Raw genomic sequence first — 22,778 nt, 5'->3', positions numbered from 1 at the left:
TAGTTTTAATTAAGCTAAAAATGAACCCAACATACACTGCCCACGTAGCCTATTTTATTTATAAGAAGAAGATGCCTTTATTTGTCACATATACATTACGGTAAAATGTGTTATGGTCTGATGAGACCAATTCCAACAGGTATAATAATTCCAAAAGGTATGGTTGTGGGAAAATAAATGCACATCACCAAAAGAACAGCATACCCGTGGTGAAGAATGGTGGTGGCAGCATCATGCTTTAGGGCTGCTTTTCTTCAGCCAGAACTGGGGATTTTATCAAGGTGGAGGGAATCATGATTAGCTACAAATACCAGCTTGACTTTGACCTTTTTGTACCTTAATAAGGCAACGTATCCTGGGATTCATAAAACAACCTGCTGCCATATATTAGTTTTCAGAGAATGTGGAACAGAAATTGTCAACATAGCATTTCTGAGAAAAACAAGCTCAGGTTTTTCACTTGATGGTAGCTGTGGGTGGGGGAGGGCGATGGTAAAATAGCATTTTATTGTTTATACAACAGTGCTAGTGATTCTGGACAGGGTGCCAATACATTGCAGGGCACAATCACATACACACTCACATACCCATTCATACACTACGGACACTTTGGACATGCCAATCAGCCTACCATGCATGTCTTTGGACTGGGGGCGGAAACCGGAGTACCCAGAGGAAACCCCCGCAGCACGGGGAGAACATGCAAACTCCACACACACAGGGCCACGGTGGGAATCTAACCCCCAACCCTGGAGGTGTGAGGCGAACGTGCTAACCACTAAGCCACAGTGTGCCCTCACAGGTATATGTTAAAACATATAATTTCTGTTGTCTAAAAAGTCAGAGGGACTTGTTCTGTGGACTCTCTGCATCATTTAATTAAACTACATAAATGGATTCTTTTAAATAATGTATGGCTTTTTTTTTTTTTTTTTAAACAAATGCTGTTCTTTAACAAAAAAATGTGTATTTTAACAAGTTGGTATGGTCAAGACTTATTTAAAAAGAACATTTATTTCACATTTAAAAAGAGACCCATTGAGCCAGCACTTTGTATTTTAAAGTCATATGTAATGCAGCTCCTTTAAGAACACATGAGAGAGCCTGGTAAGGAATCCCCTGTTTAGCTGCTAAAGCATTTAGCTTTTGTTTTAAACAAAGGAAAATAGCAATTATTGCAAAATTGCTGCGGTATAAGTGGAATAAAGCATTATAGGAAAATAGTCAACATCACCCTGGCCTTGCTCATTTATTAGAAAATGCTAATAAGAAAAATAACTGACTCAAGGGTGGCAGTGGCGTCTCAACACCTCTGAACTAACAAAGCAAGGAATAATAGATTTCGGTTTGATATTTAAGTTCCTGACATCTTAGTAAGATGTTGAGGACACTACCTAGACACTAGACTAACACTAAATAATTCTCATGTGGTGGGTTAGAAAACTGTTTCCCCTAAGGGAAGACTTTTATGCAGATAAGCTCCAACAGCAATGGATCAACATATAAACACTGATGCTTAACAGAGCACATAATTAGCATTCACATGCAATCAAGGACCAGAATTGGTGACTTCATGCAGTTTTCTGAAAGCCTTGGTCACATACAAATAGCATGCTGTGTGCAGATCTGGTGTAAAACGTGGTCTTTTAATATTATCATCCAAACCAATTATATGGGTTTTTAACCCCTTACTGCTCCAGCTTATTGTGCAGTTATTCATATTAAAGCATATAATAATAATAATAATAATAATAATAATAATAATAATAATAATAATAAATAACTACTATCAATAACCATATAGAACTAATCGGAAAGGTATGAAGTCACAGGAGTGATGAATGTAAGTCTGGATCCACTGACGTCTCCTGGCAGTTTATAGGAGTTAACTTATTAAACATTAATAGGTTGAAGAAGGTTAATCAGTAATTGAGTGTGATGTCATCACCGCAGTATGGCCTTGCTACTCCTCTTAGGAAAACACAACCCATGCCTTTAATAAACTCATTCAACAGGATGACTGATGTAATCATATTCCGAAGCACTTAAACATCAGTCAGGCAGTGTAACGTCAGTGATGGTAATTCTGGGCTTATAACATTTATACACCAATACATATGCACATAAACAGACACACACACACACACACACACACACACACATACACACACACACACACACAGAGTTCTAATAAAAACCTTTTAATTTCTCTCTTTGCATAAAAGATAAATAAATCACATTTTACCTTTGAATTAATATAAGAAATGCTGTATGAAATATAATCTCTCATAAAGACATATAGTCCTGTCCTCATCCCAGGACACTTATTTACTATATACTATGTTTATTCTGGACATCCTTTCAGCACACAGCACTGGTGGACTTTAATGTAAAAAGTTATAGAAGGGTAATCTTCTAATATTAATAATCCCATTATCCGGTGTCATACAGAAGATTACTGGCTCCTATTAAGGTTTCTTCCTCATGTCATCACAAGGAGTTTCTCCTTGCCACTGGCTTGCTCATTAGGGATCTAAATATACAATCAGATTTCTGCTGCTTTGTGACAATATCTATTGTTAATAGTGCTACACAATCGCTCTATACAAATACATACATACATACATACACACACACACACTTATATATATATATATATATATATATATATATATATATATATATATATATATATATATATATATATGTGTGTGTGTGTGTGTGTGTTTATATATGCATATATATATGTGTACATATATATATATATATATATATATATATATATATATATATATATATAAATTTGAATTTAATTGAAATGAAACGAGGTGAGATGGTATGGCTGGTTAAAATTAAATTTGTTAAAAATATATAGAGATCAAAAGATACAGAGGTGTAAACTGCACTCTAGTCTCAATCCAGATGAGTCTTTTGGGCACTGTATTTTTATTTATTTATTTATTTATGCTGCAGCAGAGTGTGTCAGTCAGCTGACGAATCCTCGCTTACCTGGGGAAGGTAGAGAAGGGAGGAGGAGCAGAGGGAGGGAGAGGAAGAAGGAGTCAGTGTGTTGGAACTAAGCTGGGTGTGCCTATGAGGAATTCTAAACAAAGAGCATTTTAGTTTGCTGGGTGCTGCGCTCTGCTGTCATGCTCAGTTTACCTAGCGCTTCGGGTTTCCACACACACTCACACACACACACACACTCTGAAGTGAAGAGCCGGGAGAAGACTGCGACGTCTGCTCAGGCAGGTAAGGGTGGCCCTCGTATATTTAAAGCTGCCTTCCTCTCACCTTGTACACTTAGATTTGACACTTTTTCTTCTAGTGGAGAAATGGCCTCAAACGTAGATTGTGAGATTTTTTTCTCTGTTTCTTTTTAAATACACAGAAGTTGTTTCATTTTGATGGGGCAAGTTCTGGGGAACTTTTTTTTTCTTTTTTACTTTGAAACTTACTTCCTGGATATTGCACAAGATACTTGATATTTGAGTGCATTTTTCTTCCTTTTCTTCCTCACTCTCAGTGAGTGCTTCTTACTCAATGTTAGAGGTGTTAACACCTTCTCTCATGGCAACTCCAATACAATTCCTCCTTTACAAGATTTAATTATAGCATTCTCAGCCAGCTTTAATACCTCCTTACAGAGCAATGTGTGTGTTCATCGGGTTCTCCTGGAAACAATTTGGCACCTAAGGGCCAAAGTAATATCTGAACTCACATGGGTCAACGAGAGGCTACATTTTGTCCTTACCCTATAGTTTAGTAATACACAGATTTATAACAAATCCCACAAAGGATTTCTTTTTCCAAGAACATACAGATTTGTTGTGCTTTTATATCTTACATTTAAATGCAGTACCTTTTTGAGTGTGAGTGTGAGAATTGCTTTAACGGCTTGCATGGCTTGTGTTATCAGAAACGGTTCGCTTAAACTGTAGCCACTGTCATGCATGGCTACACCTCATCGTGTTCATCAGGGCTGCTTATCACTAAGATACCCTACCAGAGTTCAAGGCAGAAGGGCTCTAAGGATGATGGTGACTGAAAGGGAGTGGGGGAGATAAGGTTGACCCACATGTGTACACGTGGAGCTGACTCTGTTGACATAGTTCACACTCTTTGCTCTGAGAACTGTGGGCAGACAAATACGTCAATAGGTTGTTCCATGAGGTGCGATCAAACGTATCTTTTGATCTGAGAAAAGAGGAATCACATTCCTCTGGGTGTTTTGTGTGTGTTGGGGATGTTCTGTTGTTAATTATTCCGCTCTCTGATTACACGTGAGTGAGGTCATCTGACGAATCATGACCTCATGACCTTGTGTTTTCTACAGATGATTCATTTGGTGAAATACCAAGCGTGTGTTAGTACGCTATCTGGTCTTCCTGTCCTACCAGTGGAATGGGACTGGCTTCTTTTGAAGATTCACATGCTTTCAGCTATAATTAGTGTCGGTGTGGAATCGGTGTACAATTGCAGAACCGACTTTACTATTCATAGCGACATCAACACACCTAGGTGTATTAAATAGACTGTTGAGTTTTGAACCTCCCAAAACACACGTAAATGCACTTAGGAGTTGGCACCGTTACTAAGCGAGCATGGTGGAAGCAGGTGTGTTTACGTTTGTGTGATGATCTGTGCTTATAGTTTTGCCTCAGGACAGCCTGCATTGCCCCCATCTATGCTGTTTTGCTCTGCAGCAAAGCTGTTTTGTGGTCAGCGGTTTCTGAGAAGGTGTTGCCTTTAATAACATTTTGAGACCTTTTAGTTTTGGCCCAAAACCGGGAACTATAGGAATATTAACTCCTTCAGAGCCCCAGCCTGATTATCATGCCTCTAGGCAGTTGCTAGGATCCATGCTGTGAGTTCATTGCAAGGGAAAATAGGTGCAGGTGAGTTAGTCCAAATATTTACACTGGAAATAATAAGGAACTCCCAAACTTGAGGCTGTAGATCTATACATTTCTGCTTGCATTTAAATTTGCATTTGGTGGACATTTTACACAGAGTGACTTACAAGTGACTCCAATACAAGCGTGGTACAAGAGTTAACAATGATACAAACATGTAAGGAATAAAACATGATAGGGTTTACTGTTATAGGAAAATAATGAACAGTAGGGTGGTGTGATGCAGAGCAATGTGAAACAGAGTCACTGTTACTTGATTGTTAGTTAGTTGATTATTTTTCCGTAACAGCACATCCCATTTTTTTGTATTCCTCTTATACCACAGCAAAGTGATTTGAATTTTTAATTAATTAGTGAGCGACATTTATTTCTTGTGGAAAGTCAGCAAAAAGAGTTTGTTCTAGGTATCACTTATATCATAGCAGCTATGAATAGTCATTCCCTCACCAGCATCTTTGTTTTTCTCGCTTTTGAAATTAAAAATGCAAAAAAAAAAAAAACAACACCACAGCTTGTCATGTAAACCATATAAAGTCCTCTGTCGTGAAGACTTACCCATAGTGGAAAACCTTTACACGACTGTTAGAAAGTGCTAACACTGGATATTACTTCCATAAATGTTAAATAAACATCTCCTTAGAGACGGTCATGTATCACTTTTGTTGTTAAGTAACAACATGTTTTTTTTAATTAGTTTATTATTAGCTCTATATTATTATTATTATTATTATTATTATTATTATTATTATTATTACAACCCCAATTCTGAAAAAGTTGGGACACTATGGAAAATGCAAAAAAACTAACAAAAAGAGTCATTTGAAAATTCAGTTCACCCTGTACTATATTGAAAACACATTATTAACACATTATTTGATGTTTTACTTTGTTAATTTAATTTATATTTGAAAATATACACTCTTCAAATCTGATGGCTACAACACACTCCAAAAAAGTTGGGACAGTCGACTGTTTACCACTGTGTAGCATCACCTTTTCTTTTAATAACAGGTATTAAGCGTTTGGTCGCTGACTGAAGACACCAGTTGGTTAAGTTTAGCAAGCGAAATTTTCCCCCATTCATCCATTATGCATTTCTTCAGCTGCGCAATTGTACAGGGCTTCATTGCCTTATTTTGCACTTCATAATGCACCACACATTCTCAATCGGAGACAGGTCAGGACTGCAGGCAGGCCATGCTAGCACCCACACTCTCTGCTTATGCAACCATGCGCTTGTAATCCGGGCAGAATGTGGTTTGGTGTTGTCCTGCTCTGGATGGCAGTGTATGCTGTTCCAAAATGTGTACATATCTTTCTGCATTAATGATGCCCTCACAGATGTGCAAGTTACCCATGCCATGGGCACTGACACACCCCCATACCACGACAGACGCTGGCTTTTAACCTGACGCTGATAACAGCTTGGATGGTCCTTTTCCTCTTTGGCCCGTAGAACAAAACAACTGTTTTTTCCAAAAACTATTTGAAATGTTGACTCGTCGGACCACAAAACACGATTCCACTGTGCTACTGTTCATCTCAGATAAGACCGAGCCCAGAGAAGTCAGCGGCACTTCTGGACAGTGTTGATGTATGGCTTCTCCTTTGCATAGTAAAGCCTTAACTTGCATCTGTGGATGCAGTGGCGAATGGTGTTGACTGACAAAGGTTTACCAAAGTATTCCCGAGCCCATGTCAGATATCCATTACAGACTCATGACGGTTTTTAAGACAGTAACGTCTGAGGGATCGGAGATCACGTGCATTCAGAAGTGGTTTTGGGCGTTGCTCTTTACGCACCGAGATTTGACTGGATTCCTTGAATCTTTTAATTATATTGTGCACTGTAGATGGTGAAATGCCCAAAATCCTACCGGTTTGTCTTTGGGGAATGTAGTTGGCAGATTGGTGAGCCTTGACCCATCCATGCTCTTGAAGGACTAGGACCTTTTTTGAAGGCTCCTTATATACTATGATTAGACGATTACCTCACCTGTTTCACATCCCCTTCTTATTTCAACTTGTCACATCGCTATTAGTCCTAAATTGTTCCTGTCCCAACTTTTTTGGAATGTGTTGCATGCATCAATTTCAAAAGAAACTTTTATCTTCAAAAAACTATGCAGTTGATTAGGTAAAACATCAACAACCTTGCAGTTATATGTTTTTTGTTTAAAAATTGTTTAAATTTAAGTAAAAGTACATTTGCAAATTACTCCTCTTTGTATTTATTAGTATTTTCCATATTATCAATATTTTCCCAACAGTTTTCTCTGAATTGGGGTTGTAATAATATGGCAAAATATTACACTTTTAATGGTCTTAGCAACAAACCATTGGTCAGAATATGAGTAGGAATTAAACAAATGCACTCCTGACACCTCCTATTTGCTCGTTTACTTTTGCTGCAGTGAACTGTTTGGGGGGGGGATTCACTTATATAGTCTTGAAACAGGGAAATTCACTTATGTAGTCTTATTGTACGCAAAGGTAAAATCTTGATGATTTGAAATGTTTGATGTAAAATTCAATCTAACACATGTCTGGGTGTACAAAATTAAAATAAAGTAAAAATAAAATAAAAAACAAAAAGCTGTCTGTAGGTTTACCCACAAGGCTTAAACATTTCAAGAAATCAAAGGAAAAAGCTATCCCATACTGGGTTACTTTATCTATTTGTTTAATTCTTGTTAATTTCCTGACCAATAATTTGTTGTTAAGACCATTAAAAGTTTAATATTTTGTCATTTTGGGCTTGGCCCCTTTTTTTGTCCAGGAGTGTAAACTGTAGCATATTAGAACAACCGTATTAATATAAACCTGTGATTTGAAATATAGCCGTCACTACTGTCAGAGCTACTGTTAGAGAAAATTAAACAACACCTGCTGACCAATAAGATTCAAGCATTCAGCAGTGCTGTGTAGCTGTAGGATGAACAGAAGAACCACAGCTATTGTGATTGTGATTCTGTGGGTAGATATATTCATATATTTATAGTATTATAATTCACAGGGTTTACAGTATTGCCATAGAGTTTATACACTGTGTGTGCTTCCTAGCCACTTTATTTTACACATACTGACCTTTTTGGTCCACATTGTAGGTGCTCCGTTAAATACTCTTCTTTATGATCACACCACTGCTGTTAGCTAGAGATTTTTTCATTGGTAGACTGCTTCTCAACCAAACCGCGACATTCAGATGATTAAAAAACTTCAGCACTTGTACCAGTGTCATCCATACTGCCATGTCAGTGTCAGTGTTGTGCTGAGAATGGTCCACAACTCAAATAATATATGGTTAGTGATGTTCCTGTGGTGGTTCCTTCTCATTAATGCATCAGACAGAGAGGAAAACAGAGCATATAAGCAGATGGACTACAGTCAGTGATTGGAAAATAGTGGCTTGTCTCTGTGTACTTATGAATACCTGAGCTTTTGTCTAAAAACATCTGATCACACCAGTATTCGAGGCACTTTCCACTTTCTCTTTGTAACAGTCACCAAAGACCAACTACTGGTGCTACTAGCTAAAATGCTAATTCTATCTGATGCATAATGCATGTGTGGAATCTGCTCCGATGGACAGATATTAATGCAATTGTTTTTCCCTCCAGAGTGGGAGGGATGATTGGGACCATCTCCGAATGGTTCTGGTGGGACCGCCTCTGGCTGCCCGTCAACCTGACATGGGCAGACCTAGAAGACAAGGATGGCCGGGTCTACGCCAAAGTGTCTGACTTGTACATAACCTTGCCTTACGCAGTAGGTTTCCTCATAGTGCGCTACGTCTTTGAAAGGTGAGCTGAAAGCAACCAGAGGACAAACAGACAATTTCAGAAAAAGTAAATTATGCTTTAAGGTTAATGTACAATTTCAGCTTTCACTGACAAGCTAAACAAGAAAGGCTGAACGTGCAAAGTTCGAGACAAGATGTGTTGCAATGTTTACTTTTGCCAAGCTTATGCAAATGAAAAATGTGAGCTGATGAAGAAACATTCTCTCTATCTACAATAATGTTTCCACTAAGCACATTTACCTGAAACGCACAGCTCATTACACTAAGACTGTTTCACAATAATTTACCCATTTTACTAATTTCATTACTAAAACTCACTACACTGATAAACCACACTAAATCACCAAACTGCTTCCTAATACCCCAATACATACTTGCTCTGATATTCATTCAGCTATATTTTATCAATATTTTTAACAATGTGGGGATGGACCAAAACACATCAGAAAGTATGTTTAAGCATATTGCTATATACAGTATCTCACAAAAGTGAGTACACCCCTCACATTTTTGTAAATATTTGATTATATCTTTTCATGTGACAACACTGAAGAAATGCCACTTTGCTACAATGTAAAGTAGTGAGTGTACAGCTTGTGTAACAGTGTAAATTTGCTGTCCCCTCAAAATAACTCAACACACAGCCATTAATGTCTAAACCGCTGGCAAGAAAAGTGAGTACACCCCTAAGTGAAAATGTCCATATTGGGCCCAAAGTGTCAATATTTTGTGTGGCCACCATTATTTTCCAGCACTGCCTTAACCCTCTTGGGCATGGAGTTCACCAGAGCTTCACAGGTTGCCACTGGAGTCCTCTTCCACTCCTCCATGATGACATCACGGAGCTGGTGGAGGTTAGAGACCTTGTGCTCCTCCACCTTCCATTTGAGGATGCCCCACAGATTCTCAATAGGGTTTAGGTTTGGAGACATGCTTGGCCAGTCCATCACCTTCACCCTCAGCTTCTTTAACAAGGCAGTGGTCGTCTTGGAGGTGTGTTTGTTGTCGTTATCATGCTGGAATAGTGCATACTGGTCATGCTCTGCTTCAGTATGTCACCGTACATGTTGGCATTCATGGTTCCCTCAATGAACTGTAGCTCCCCAGTGCTGGCAGCACTCATGCAGCCCCAGACCATGACACTCCCACCACCATGCTTGACTGTAGGCAAGACACACTTGTCTTTGTACTCCTCACCTGGTTGCCGCCACACACGCTTGACACCATCTGAACCAAATAAGTTTATCTTGGTCTCATCAGACCACAGGACATGGTTCCAGTAATCCATGTCCTTAGTCTGCCTGTCTTCAGCAAACTGTTTGTGGGCTTTCTTGTGCATCACCTTTAGCAGAGGCTTCCTTCTGGGATGACAGCCATGCAGACCAATTTGATGCAGTGTGCAGCGTATGGTCTGAGCACTGACAGGCTGACCCCCCACCCCTTCAACCTCTGCAGCAATGCTGGCAGCACTCATACGTCTATTTCCCAAAGACAACCTCTAGATATGACGCTGAGCACGTGCACTCAACTTCTTTGGTCGACCATGGCGAGGCCTGTTCTGAGTGGAACCTGTCCTGTTAAACCGCTGTATGTTCTTGGCCACCGTGCTGCAGCTCAGTGTCAGGGTCTTGGCAATCTTCTTATAGCCTAGGCCATCTTTATGTAGAGCAACAATTCTTTTTTTCAGATCCTCAGAGAGTTCTTTGCCATGAGGTGCCATGTTGAACTTCCAGTAACCAGTATGAGGGAGTGTGAGAGCGATGACACCAAATTTAACACACCTGCTCCCCATTCACACCTGAGACCTTGTAACACTAACAAGTCACATGACACCGGGGAGGGAAAATGGCTAATTTGGCCCAATATGGACATTTTCACTTAGGGGTGTACTCACTTTTGTTGCCAGCGGTTTAGACATTAATGGCTGTGTGTTGAGTTATTTTGAGGGGACAGCAAATTTACACTGTTACACAAGCTGTACGCTCACTACTTTACATTGTAGCAAAGTGTCATTTCTTCAGTGTTGTCACATGAAAAGATATAATCAAATATTTACAAAAATGTGAGGGGTGTACTCACTTTTGTGAGATACTGTGTATATATATATATATCCAAGTAAAATACAGTCTTTTACATTTTAATTATAACATTCTGAAGTAATGTTGCTTCAGTTGCTAAAGGAATTGTTAGCGTGGTGGATGATAGCTAGCACTTCACCACATAGTGGAAGCACAGTGTTGTGAAAGGTCAATCAATTATATTGAACTGTACTAAAGTATATAAGACCAGTGTAAACCTGCTGTTTTTCTTCCATGTGATAGCCCAAACTTATAATAAGAGCAGCTTTGCTTGTTAGCTAGTGTTGTAGCATGAAAGATTTGAACTCAGGAAAATTATTATTATCTTCATTGGTTGTGACTATTTGAGTTGCTATAATTCTGAAGAGAACTGTATGTGATTGACATTTCGACCACCTGAGCATTGATTATATTTCTGAAAGTGAACAGGTTACTGTTAGTAGTATATTAACTGTTAGTAGCATAGCTCATAGCAACTTAATATGAGCTGGCCTTCTTACTCCATATACTAGCTAATAATTAGCAACTAACCTTTTCCATTACACATCAACTAGTGGAAGTAAGAAAACAGAAAAACTGACTAAATACAATTAATTACCATTTGTTTCTTACTAGTGTTTTAGGTCCATTGCTCCTCCTCTTATTCTTCTTTCCTTTCCTTTTTTTTTTTTTTTTTTTTTGCATGCCCCAGATAGATAACTCATCATGAACTCATGATCGCAGCTTCTTCATGTTCTTCTGACATTAGTTACATTAACTTGATTCATAAACTCCTACACCAAATAATAGTAAAGTGATTTGTTTGCATAATCTGTTTGCAAATCATGTGACCTCCTGGTGGTCCAGGGGCTCTAAGCGACTGCTTACAAATCTGATTGGTCAGAAGGTGTTGATTAATTTTCCATAATTCAGACAGTAGTGCCGGCTGCACCGTAAATCACATGTTTATATTAATGCACTCATGCTGTTTCTATAGTACAAATGTACACAATGATTTGTATTGCAAATTGTATTGCATACAGTTATAATTGCCGATATGGTGAAATTTCCTTTAACAAGATGTTCATTTAGCATTTTGGGAGGACAGTAACAGTAACAAAGTAACAGTCAGAGGTAAAGCTATAACTTTTATGACACAGGAAAGGGGGGCTTCGCACATTGTGCTTCCTCAGTAACATGACAGTCTGCATTTTTTTTATTATTAATTTCAAGAGAAAGAGAAAAGGAGAAACCGATGAAGGAACCGCTGTTTATAGCGGCTTTAATGTAAGTGATAACAAGAACTGACTTGCTTTGTGGATGTTCCACAGCATTAAATGCAACTATAAATGGTTAAAAAGTATGTCATTCTTTAATAATTTTTTTTTAAATGTTGCCAAATTGTGGTGGTAAAAAAGTAGTAAAACACTTCAGGATGTGATGCTACTAAGAAATAATCCACTTTAGGGTAGTAACAGCTATGGTATCATATTGTCATTCAGTGAGCTCTTTTGTAACACAAATGATGTTCCTTTTCAGGTTTATAGCCACGCCGTTCGCAACCGCCTTTGGTGTGACAGAGAAGAACAGACGGAAAGTCCAGTACAATCCTATTCTGGAGCATTATTTCACCTCCTGTTCCAAAACCCCAGGACAGGTAAAGCACATATAGTTTCCACAGTAAATGTCAATCTATTTCTTAAAAGCATACCAGAGTTCTTCATATTCATCACTTATACCCAAAATGATTATTAACGTCAAGATTCCCAGACAAGTCAGTTGAGGTGTGGCTGAGCAATAATAGAATAAGCATGTTAAAAAGTCTGAGAGTTGCACTGGGTGGAATTTTGTGTCAGTAATAACACATTAGTGCTACTTTGTGTTTTTTTCTGTATAAATATGTAAAATGTGTTTGTATACAGAATATGAATTTGCAACAGAATCTGGGTGCTGCGTTCTCTGTTGTCTTGCTAAACAGCTGATGTTGTTGTTGACACAGAATAACATCAGAAATGCTTCTGTTTTGCATTCTTTTCTAATTGAAAATATCAATTTTCATTATAAATTAGATTATTGACATCAGCTTGAGTGAAAAGTAGAATCTTTGAAACATTTCAAATATCTTTGAAATATTTACATTTCATAATTTCTACGTAAGTATTTGGTACGCCACCTGTTTGCTTTAATGACAGTGTGCACTCGAGCTGGCATGGATTCCACATGTTTGTGCAAAACCTTACGATCCATTTTAGATCAAATCCATCGGAGTGTCATCTGAACACATGCTTCAATAGAAGAGATTAGGTATTAGGATCTTTTGTACAAAGCAGTTAACATGGTCAATAGCACAAATTTGCTTACATTTGAAATAGTGCAGAATCCTGAATATTAAATATTCCAGATATTGAACATTTACTTTATTTCGTTTAAATAATTTATTACTAGTTTAAAACGAAAAATAAATAAATACATAAATAAAATCCTAGATTTTCAATGTGGTCTCAGGCTTTTAATTCAATTCAGTTTTTATTTGTATAGTGCTTTTGAAAATGGACATTGTCCCAAAGCAGCTTTATGGAAATATATAAATTCAGGATATAGATTTTAAATGTATGAATTTATCCCTAATGAGCAAGTTAGAGGCGACGATGGCAAGGAAAAACTCCGAGACGACATGAGGAAGAAACCTTGAGAGGAACCAGACTCAAAAGGGAACCCATCCTCACCTGGGTGACTCTGGATAGTGCAATTATAAATAAATTCTTTCTATAAATGTGCTAATACTGCATGGCCAAATAATGCATGAAGTCTGTTTTGTTGAATTTATCCACTGTTCACTGATGGAGACTTGAGAGCAAAACTGTTTGTGGCAATTGCAGTACTAAAACTATTATAGCAATTGTAGTCCTAAGCCATCATAGCATAACTATTCATATGAATTGAGTTCCAAAGCCATCTTATGGTTTTTAAATGGTACCATCCTCAGCAGTCTCAATGATCTTTAGGCTCTACCATGTGGGGCCATCTTCAGCAGCAGCATGTAACTTCCAATTGATGAGAATTCCAACCAGAAGTTGGATCAGGATGGATCAGACAGGTCTGGAGAGCAGAAGGGGTCAGGATCACTGGTATGTGTAGCTCGACAGAAAGAGAGAGAGAGAGAGAGAGAGAGAGGGAAAGACAGGGCGGGATTATTAGGTTTGCTTATTGTCCCATAATGGTTAAGGACAATGTATTTTGCATGAGTGCAAGCAGGGACTCCGGCAAGACTAGCCATGACAGCATAACTAAAAGGGAACGCCAGAAGGGAACACAGACATGAGGCGCCTTGGGACATAAGGCAGCCAGCCACTCCATCATCAACAAACCTAGGTGAAAGCGTGAAACCTCACTTTTGGACCCCACTGTATGTCCTTAGTTGTTCAGTCTTGCTCTTATCAAAGTCAGAGGAACAATGAAGTTTGATCTTAAGCACTGATTTGAAACATAGTGCACATGGTTCAAATTCCAGTGACACCATTACGGCTGACTTAAGCTTTTCACTTAAACACACCCAGACCCTCCAATACCTACATCAGTTGACGGAAAAATGTGCGTGGTATTATGACGCTTTTTATGGCAAGATACTGCAGGTAGAAATTACCATTTTGGTTACATCAATGATTCTTTTTTATTTATTTTATTTTATTTTATTTATTTATTTTACATTTTTGGATAAATTGTGACTATAAAATTTGATAAAAAAAACATCATAGTTCAACAGAAAAAAAAGTTTATTTCAGTGTTTTTGTCCATGAAATACATTAATTTAAACTTAGCAACTTTAAAGAAGGTATACACTCTTCCCACTTGGCACAATCACATCATAATCATATATGTATCCCTGAATATAATTTAAATTTATGTGTCATTATGATGTAATGAACATGCAAATTTCCTTTGCAAGCCTTATAAACTACACTAACTAGAGTGGAAACACATTAAAACATTTCTTTCAAAATCATTGTTTTTCAGATCCAGATTTCTACACATTATACATACTTTACAGAAGAATTGTTGGATTTATTAGATTTTATACTGAAAAAATGGCATAGAGTGTTTTTTTTTATATCAGCGAGTGGTATTTTCTTGAAACATTCTCTTGAGGGCTCTTCAAACTGAAATAACAGTGACATTTTCATTGTAACATAAAAAGGCTAGATCTGTATAAATATATATGCATATTGAATCAGACAAGCATTATTTGCATAAATACATTTTCACAAAAGTGCCAATACAAAAAAATCTCATGTAAGAAGATCAGCAAATCAACTAGCAAAAGTTGATTGTTCTAGCTATTTTTTTAAAAAATTTTATTTAAATTACCCTATTCCTCTGTAGTGTCTTACCATAATGGATAAAAAATGGTATTATACAACCCATTAAAATGCACATAAATTGTATGTGTAACACACACACATACGCACACACACAGACACACACACACACAATGCACACACTATATGGCCAAAAGTATGTGGACACATATGTGCCCATTCCAAAACTATGGGCATTAACACAGAGTTGCTGTTATTATAGCCTCCACTCTTCTGGAAACACTTTCCACTGGATTTGGGAGCGTGGCTGTGGGAATTTGCTCATTAAGCCACAGGAGAATTAGTGAAGTTGGGCACCGATGTCAAGTGAGGAAACTTGGTGCACAGTCTGCGTTACAGTTCACCCCAAAGGTGTTCAGTGGAGTTGAGTTCTTTCACTCCATTCTTGGCAAACCATGTCTTCATAGATTTCGCTTTGTGTACAGGGGACTAATCATGCTGGAAGATGTTTGGGCCTCTTAGTTCCACTGAGTGGAAATCATAATGCTACAGCATACAAATACATCGTATACAATCGTGTGCTTCCAACTTTGTGGCAACGGTTTGGAGAAGAACCACATATGGGTGTAATGGTCAGGTGTCTGCAAACTTTTGACCATATAGTGTATTTGTAACACATTATTATACAAAACCCAGTAGTGAGTGGCATCTATGTGACTGTATCTCTATACTAAGAGTTAGTGCGATCTCTCGTTTTGTTTCCAGGCAGATATTCAAGGACTGTCAAAAAAATGTAGCATCTCCAATAGACAGGTGGAGCGCTGGTTCAGGAGGAGACGCAACCAGGAGCGTCCAGGGGTCCTGAAAAAGTTCAGAGAGGCTAGGTAAGTCCAACACTTATGAGTGCTATATGTGTGGCTTCTGGCAAACAGCCAAAAATGACAGTCTGTCTAAAGATATCTAAAAAACCTTGCTAGCTAAGTGAGATTTCCTCACAGAGTGAATGTCACGCTTCGATTAAGTTGCTGGATAGCCATATGCCATAGCGAAACAGACATAAGCCTAATCAATTCAGCTTGTGATCAGATTCCAGCTGACAAAATGTCTACGATGCTCTTGTGATTGAATAAATCAGTGATTATTTCAGCAACACTGTTAGTGTGAACAGAGATTAGTTAAGTAATTGATGATGAGGCTCAAGTGACTGGCTCAAGTGTCTTATACCTCAGGTGATTCTGTAGAAGCTGATTATCAAAGTGATTATACAGTTCCCATTATTAACTTATTTTTATTAAAGTGTCACTAATGTTGTTCTTCTATAAAGTAGGTGGGGCATTTGCTTGCCTGTCAGCTCAGGATAATATTAAAAGACAGCCATTCCGACTTAAATAATATAGAGATGACATTGGAGTTATTACGGACACTTAAAATAGTTCTCTGAATCTTCTGATAATCTATCATTGTTTTTTAATACTGATTGAGACACATGAATAAGATAAACATGTTTCAATACAGGAAAGCCTGTAGTTTTAACGAGAACAATATGGCTGTCAGATTAAACCTCAGTGGAGCTGAGGACAGACGAATAGGTATATATGATGTGCAAACAGTGAGGAAATACATCTGTAGCTGAATGTATGGTCACGTTTGTTTGGTGTCTCTGTTACATACAATACATGTCATTTGTTTCACCATCCACATACTAGCTAAACGCATACCGATGTTTGTATTCTGAAAAGTTAAACTTGTTGGTAGCGACTGCATCAAAAGAACACATACATATACAGTACCTTGCAAAGTAAAGGTGCAGTGAGGGTGCTTGAGTGCAGTGTGTATAAATGATTGAGTTCAGGTGAGTGCAATGAGTAGTCAGGTGAACCTGAACATGAGAGTGTCCGTGATGGCTGTGAGTTGAAGTCGTTGGAGGCCATATCTGTAGGCCGCGCCATACTCTGGGAGTTGGAGTTTGGTGTCAATCCCGGCATTGACATGACGTAATGTGTGTTTTCATAGATTCAAAAATGATTCAAAAAGTAAAGAGTTACATGGGTTAAATGGCATCCTAGTCATGGAATCACCCCAACGAAAACTTGTGGATTATTTACTGCTGCAGTTCTTTCCTTAAGTTTCTTCAGTAGCAAACAACTAGCAATGCTAAAAGACATATAATTCATTTTATGTCCACTGCTGTTGAAGTGTCTTACTATGGGAAGAGCCCTTAAAGAAATGAATCTTTTCTTCACGTCCCTGATGTAGAGTTAAATTGCATCTCTTGAAGGAGAGAGAAAAAACTACTTCTCCAGTGACTGGGGACAGACTTGATCTTTTTGAGCCTGTGATTTTAGTGGATGTTTTAATAAGTTTGAATGGTTCACTTCTTGAAGAGTTGCATGCTACAGTATCTATATTAAATTCATCTTCAATCACAATCCCCTGAAACCTCACACTGACTCTCTGCATTGTTTTCCACAGCTGGAGATGTGTCTTTTACCTAGGAGCCCTTATTGGTGGTGTTGTAGCCCTGCATGATGTAAGTATTTTTAGCTTCTTCTCATTATAACGTTCATAATTTTAGATCAACAATAATGTGATGGTGTAACTTGTTGCAAAACTTGTTAGGTAATGAACTTCATTGTAGTCGGACATCCATTATAGGCCAGATTCATAGCAGCTTTATGTAGTACTGAATAGACAACATAATGAAGGGAGATTTCTTTTACATTCACATTGATTCATTTAGTTTCATTCATTCAAGTAGTGCTACCATGCAAGATTTATCATTGAATTCTAGAGAAGCAAAGTGCACAGAGTAGAGGTATAAGAGGCAGAGTAATTTTATTTATTTATTGATTTATTTATTTAAAGGATAATGTGGGGTTGGCATTTTTAGGGGTTAGTAAAGTACTCACGGAAGAGGTGGGTCTTTAGCTGTTTTTTGAAGATAGTGACAGATTCTGCGGTCTGAATTGAGGTTGGAAGTTCATTCCACCGCTGAGGGACAGTTAGTTTGAAGGTTCTAGAAACAGACCTTGAGCCACGCTGAGTAGGCAATATTAATTACAATAGAGCTGTATAGCAGGTTTGCTCTTTTCTTTTTTTGAGTGACTAAATCAAAAACACCATGGCTGGATAACAAGAAAGGCATTAGAACCTGTAGCATCAACACTGGTGCTCTTTAGCTTGCTGTTATTCAGTGAATATAAAGAAATTCTGTTTGAGGGAACACAAAAACAAAGCTGAATTATCAACTAACCAGTGACTCGCCTTTGTAAGCATCGGTATTGAAAGCTGGCTATTGTGAGCATAGAAATATGGTCATTGTTGAAACAGGATACATACATTATTGGGGTGTAACACAATGCCATTTAAACCCTTAGTGGGTGTTGCCTAAACCGGAAGTGTTTTTTTTTTGTTTTGTTTTGTTTTGTGTTGCCCCCTACTACTGTGCCCCCTGGACACAGGAAAACCCAGATATAGAAATGCCAGCACTGGCAGCATGGTCTGGGAATTCTGGCTCTAATAGTTCCTCAGCCACTCCACTTCAGGATTGGTCTCAACTAGAGATGTGTTTTGTTGTTATTTATTTATTTATTTATTTAAAATCAGCTCACACAATGATTATTTTTGTTTGTACCTACCCACAAACTTAGTTGGTTCTATTTCCCAAAAATAGAAACAAACCACTAGTCTAATTTAAACCACTGCAAACCTGATCAAGCAGTTACTAAGGATGATTTAAATGCACCGCTCATGTTAATGATGTTGTAAATGTTGAAACTGCTGCAAGTTTCATATCTCACGCATATGTTCTATTGTCCCTACATGAAAGCTTAAAAAAAAAACTCAACTGACTTATATTGTTATAGACCCAATGCACACCTCTAGTCTCAACCAGATGCCCTGCAAACCTTTCTAAACACACACACACACACACACACACACACACACACACACATACATTTAGAGCATGTCTGTTCAGAGCACATCTGGCCATTCAGAATAATGTATTCACATAATACATTTAGATTCAGAGAGAGAGAGAGAGAGAGAAAGAGAGAGAGAGAGAGAGAGAGAATGAGAGAGAGAGAGAACGAAAGAGAGAGAGAGAGAGAGATGATATTCTATGTTTGTTCTAATAGTAATCACAATAATTACAATCTGATGGCAAACCTTAGATATCAGTATAGTCAATGTTGTTTGGTACAATTAGCCAGTTTAGGATTGCTACCAATATGGGACGCTGAATGCTCACAAGAGCTTCATCTATGATACATCTAGCCAAAGCTCTAATCAACCCTCAACTAAACACACTTGGTGGCAGTCAGTGAAGAAATGCTTATTTCTATATGTAGTCCTACCTGGTCGCAATATTAAAAGGAGGGCTACAATTTTACTACCTAACTCAGACTTACTGTTACAAAATTAAGCATAAAAGTCTTACACATACACAAGAGAACACAAGCATTTTGAGAGACAGATAGTCTTTCAAGTCCATAATCATGCCATGTCTCTTCTGAATAGCAAGCACAGTGAACAGAAAAGCTATGCTCACATTAGCCAGTTATTTAATTCAAACCACACAAACTTGTAGCCCTGTTGTTTGTCCATTTGTGTAATTTGTAATTTGACAAGACAATGTTTGCTTAGTCTGTTTACTTTGAGTTTCTCCTCCAAAGGCATTTTGACAAATCAAGGATCAAGAAAGTAATCCATCTCCTTCTCCTTCATGCTTATTACTCCTGCTATTGTATTTCACATACGTACATCTTCTCGATGACTGCTGATGACATGGAACAGATGTGTCTGCAAGTTGGGCTTAAATAAATTAGCCCTGATGTACACCAAAGCTAGGGTGTTTCACCATGTGTAATCACTTGGCATGATTGTCTATGATGGGCTACATGACTCTATAGTCTGGGCTGGAAAGAACTCAGTCCCAGCCTCGTTTCATATCATTTTGTGTATTTTTACTTATGACCAGTGGTGGTGCTATTGTTCTTGTTTCAAGAAAAGTAAAAAATAATCCATTTTAAATAAGCAAATGAGTCAGTGTGGATGGCAAAAGCCCGTTTATTGTATTGGTTTCTTGAAAGAAAGGGAGGGCTTATCCCTGCTAGTCCATTTATACCAGCCGACCTGAATATAAGTAAATTAAGCGTCATCCATGATTGGCCAACATCACTCTGGCTAATCCCAGGATTGTTCGATAGATCCTGTAGGGCCCTGAAAAAAAGGTATTATATTTAATTACTCACTTAAATTGTATTCTGTTTAAATAAATAAAAGCAAATTCAGAGGCTTTCAGATTCAGAGACAAATATTTCTTCTTACCCAATAAGAGCCTGGCTAAATGCATCCAATAGTGTATTAAATAAAGGGAAATTACCATTTGTCTAAATTAATGTCATTTTTAAAATACTTCTTCCCTTTAGCCATGTAAAAGTATGCCATTATTTAAAAACAAATTTGAAATAGTTATTACTGTTTTCAAGTGCCATAGAAATGATTAGAGATAATAGTTCCCTCCCGAAGTGTTTCACATGACATTGCTTCATGTTATATACAGTGGGAAGCTTTGGTAACAATTATTATATCAGTGTTTCTGAATTGTTACAGCATTTAAGGGAAAGGATGGCTTTAGTGATTGGTGGTACATATATATTTAACTTTTCATAAATACAACATGTATTTAAATGTAGTGGAAATCTTCTGCTCTTGACTTTTGTATATGACATTTTAAATTCTTGACCACATAAATTAGTACCACAGTACTTTTACCACATAAAGTAAAAGTAGAAATGCATGACAAGTAAAACAAGTGCAATGGAAAGAAAAATAAGAAAGAATAAACAGGAAATGAAAAGCAAATTGGTGCAAAAAGCGTATAAGGAAATACTGTATAGTGATTTATTCTTGGCATGCAGTAGATGGCGGTGGGGGAAGGAGTGTGACATTTCTAGATTGACTGGATTTACCGCTACTACAATCGTACAGGAAAATGGAATGTATTTCATCACTAAGAATGACCAAAAATTACTTCCAAAATGGCAATGTTTAATATATGTTTTTATATTTAAGTTTGTAGTTTAGAATTTTATAGTTAAGTTTCTGATGCTGTTATTTCTCACAAGAGGTTTTTATGCAAGTGATTTTAGGCTAATCAGAATGTTTTAGAATATTTGTTAGGTCTACTCACATGAGCCATGTACTCCATTTCCCAGCCTGCACTGCAGCCTACAAACATGGTCGCCATGGACTGCAATTCCCAGAACACTCACACATTGACACATTCACTCTCGCTTGCACACATGCAATCAATTCACTGCACTATGACTGCCACAGTATAAAAGGACTCTCATTGCACTCAGTCTTTGTGAAGTATATGTGGCATTCCTTGTCTTTGTGACTATACCAAGCCTGTTTATTGTGCTGCTTGGGTTTCTGTTATTGACATCTTTTTGCCAAGTGTTTTTTTTTTATATTGTCCTGCCTTTGATTTCCTGTTTGTTGATCACCTGACCTTTTGTCTGTTTACTGGATCTGATTTTTACCTACGTTTTGGATTTGTCTGCCCCAATCTTAATAAACACCTCTACCTGCATTTGCTGCATCTGTCTGTCCGTTCTATCACATGACAGTTTAGCACGTTTGCCTTGCATCTCCAGGGTTGGGGGTTCGATTCCCGCCTCCTTCCTGTGTACATGGAGTTTGCATGTTCTCCCCGTGTTTCTGCGGTTTCCTCTGGGTACTCCAGTTTCCTCCCAGAGTCCAAAGACATGCGTTGTGGGCTGACTGGCATCTCTGAATTGTCCGTAGTGTGTGAATGGGTGCGTGAGTGTATGTGCAATTGTGCCCTGCGATGGGTTGGCACCCTGTCCAGAGATAGGCTCCAGCCTCCCCGCAACCCTGTGTAGGATAAGTAGTACAGAAAATGGAAGGATGTATAGAGAATGTTTCCACACCCTTTAAGGACTGAAAGAAAATGCTTTATTAGAATTCTTTCTAAATAAAGTGACAAGTAATGGTTGAGAAAATTGGTCCATCCATATGTATCCAATAATTTTGTTAACAGCTTTATATCATCAGGATCTACGTTGCCAGGGTCCTAAGTTCCCTCATTGGAATTTCCTAAGGAATAACCCTAGGTTCCCATAGCCCTATGTTTCAGCCAAATCCTATGTTCCCGTAGAAGACTAACATTTGTATCTATGCTTTTATGCCAGATATTATTTACTGAACATATAATATCACAGTTCCAGACTAAACCTTTATTAAACATATTTGAGTTCAACTTGGTTGTTATCCAAGGGTGTTTTGCGGTATGACATTTAGTGACCCTGTGACTACAACCTTAGGAACCCTTTCACAAATGAATATATGGCCCTGGAAACACAAATAGATATGTGTGGTTAGGAACAGTGTACATAGACACTACATCACAAAGAAGAGCGAATGCAATAAATTTTACTATCTTCTTTTATCTAGTGTGTTTAATTAGCAGTTTATATACTATATAACATACGTACCAAACCTGTTCCAGCATGACAATGCCCCTGTGCACAAAGCGAGCTCCATGAACACATGGTTTGCCAAGATTGCTATGGAAGGACTACCCTCAAAACCGTATATATATATGCTGAAGTTTTCTGTGAGCAGACGTAGATTAGCGTTTTTGGAAGGCATTGGT

The 22,778-nt window shown here is 37.9% G+C and overlaps 1 protein-coding gene across 1 annotated transcript in view; it reads left to right on the top strand.

Moving 5' to 3' along the window:
* Positions 1-2,915: 2,915 nt before the first annotated feature.
* The window catches only part of cers3a (ceramide synthase 3a), a 29,671-nt gene continuing 9,808 nt past the window's right edge, over positions 2,916-22,778 (top strand). Inside the window, exons 1-5 of the mRNA XM_053635237.1 lie at positions 2,916-3,252; positions 8,537-8,719; positions 12,315-12,432; positions 15,857-15,975; positions 17,564-17,621. Coding sequence (XP_053491212.1) covers positions 8,547-8,719; positions 12,315-12,432; positions 15,857-15,975; positions 17,564-17,621 — 468 coding nt within the window. The 5' untranslated portion in view covers positions 2,916-3,252; positions 8,537-8,546. The remainder of the gene's footprint in view (positions 3,253-8,536; positions 8,720-12,314; positions 12,433-15,856; positions 15,976-17,563; positions 17,622-22,778) is intronic.

The sequence above is a fragment of the Ictalurus furcatus genome, chromosome 10 (genome assembly GCF_023375685.1).
Source record: "Ictalurus furcatus strain D&B chromosome 10, Billie_1.0, whole genome shotgun sequence".
Classification (NCBI taxonomy): domain Eukaryota; kingdom Metazoa; phylum Chordata; class Actinopteri; order Siluriformes; family Ictaluridae; genus Ictalurus; species Ictalurus furcatus.
This window is presented reverse-complemented; position numbering and strand designations above follow the sequence as displayed.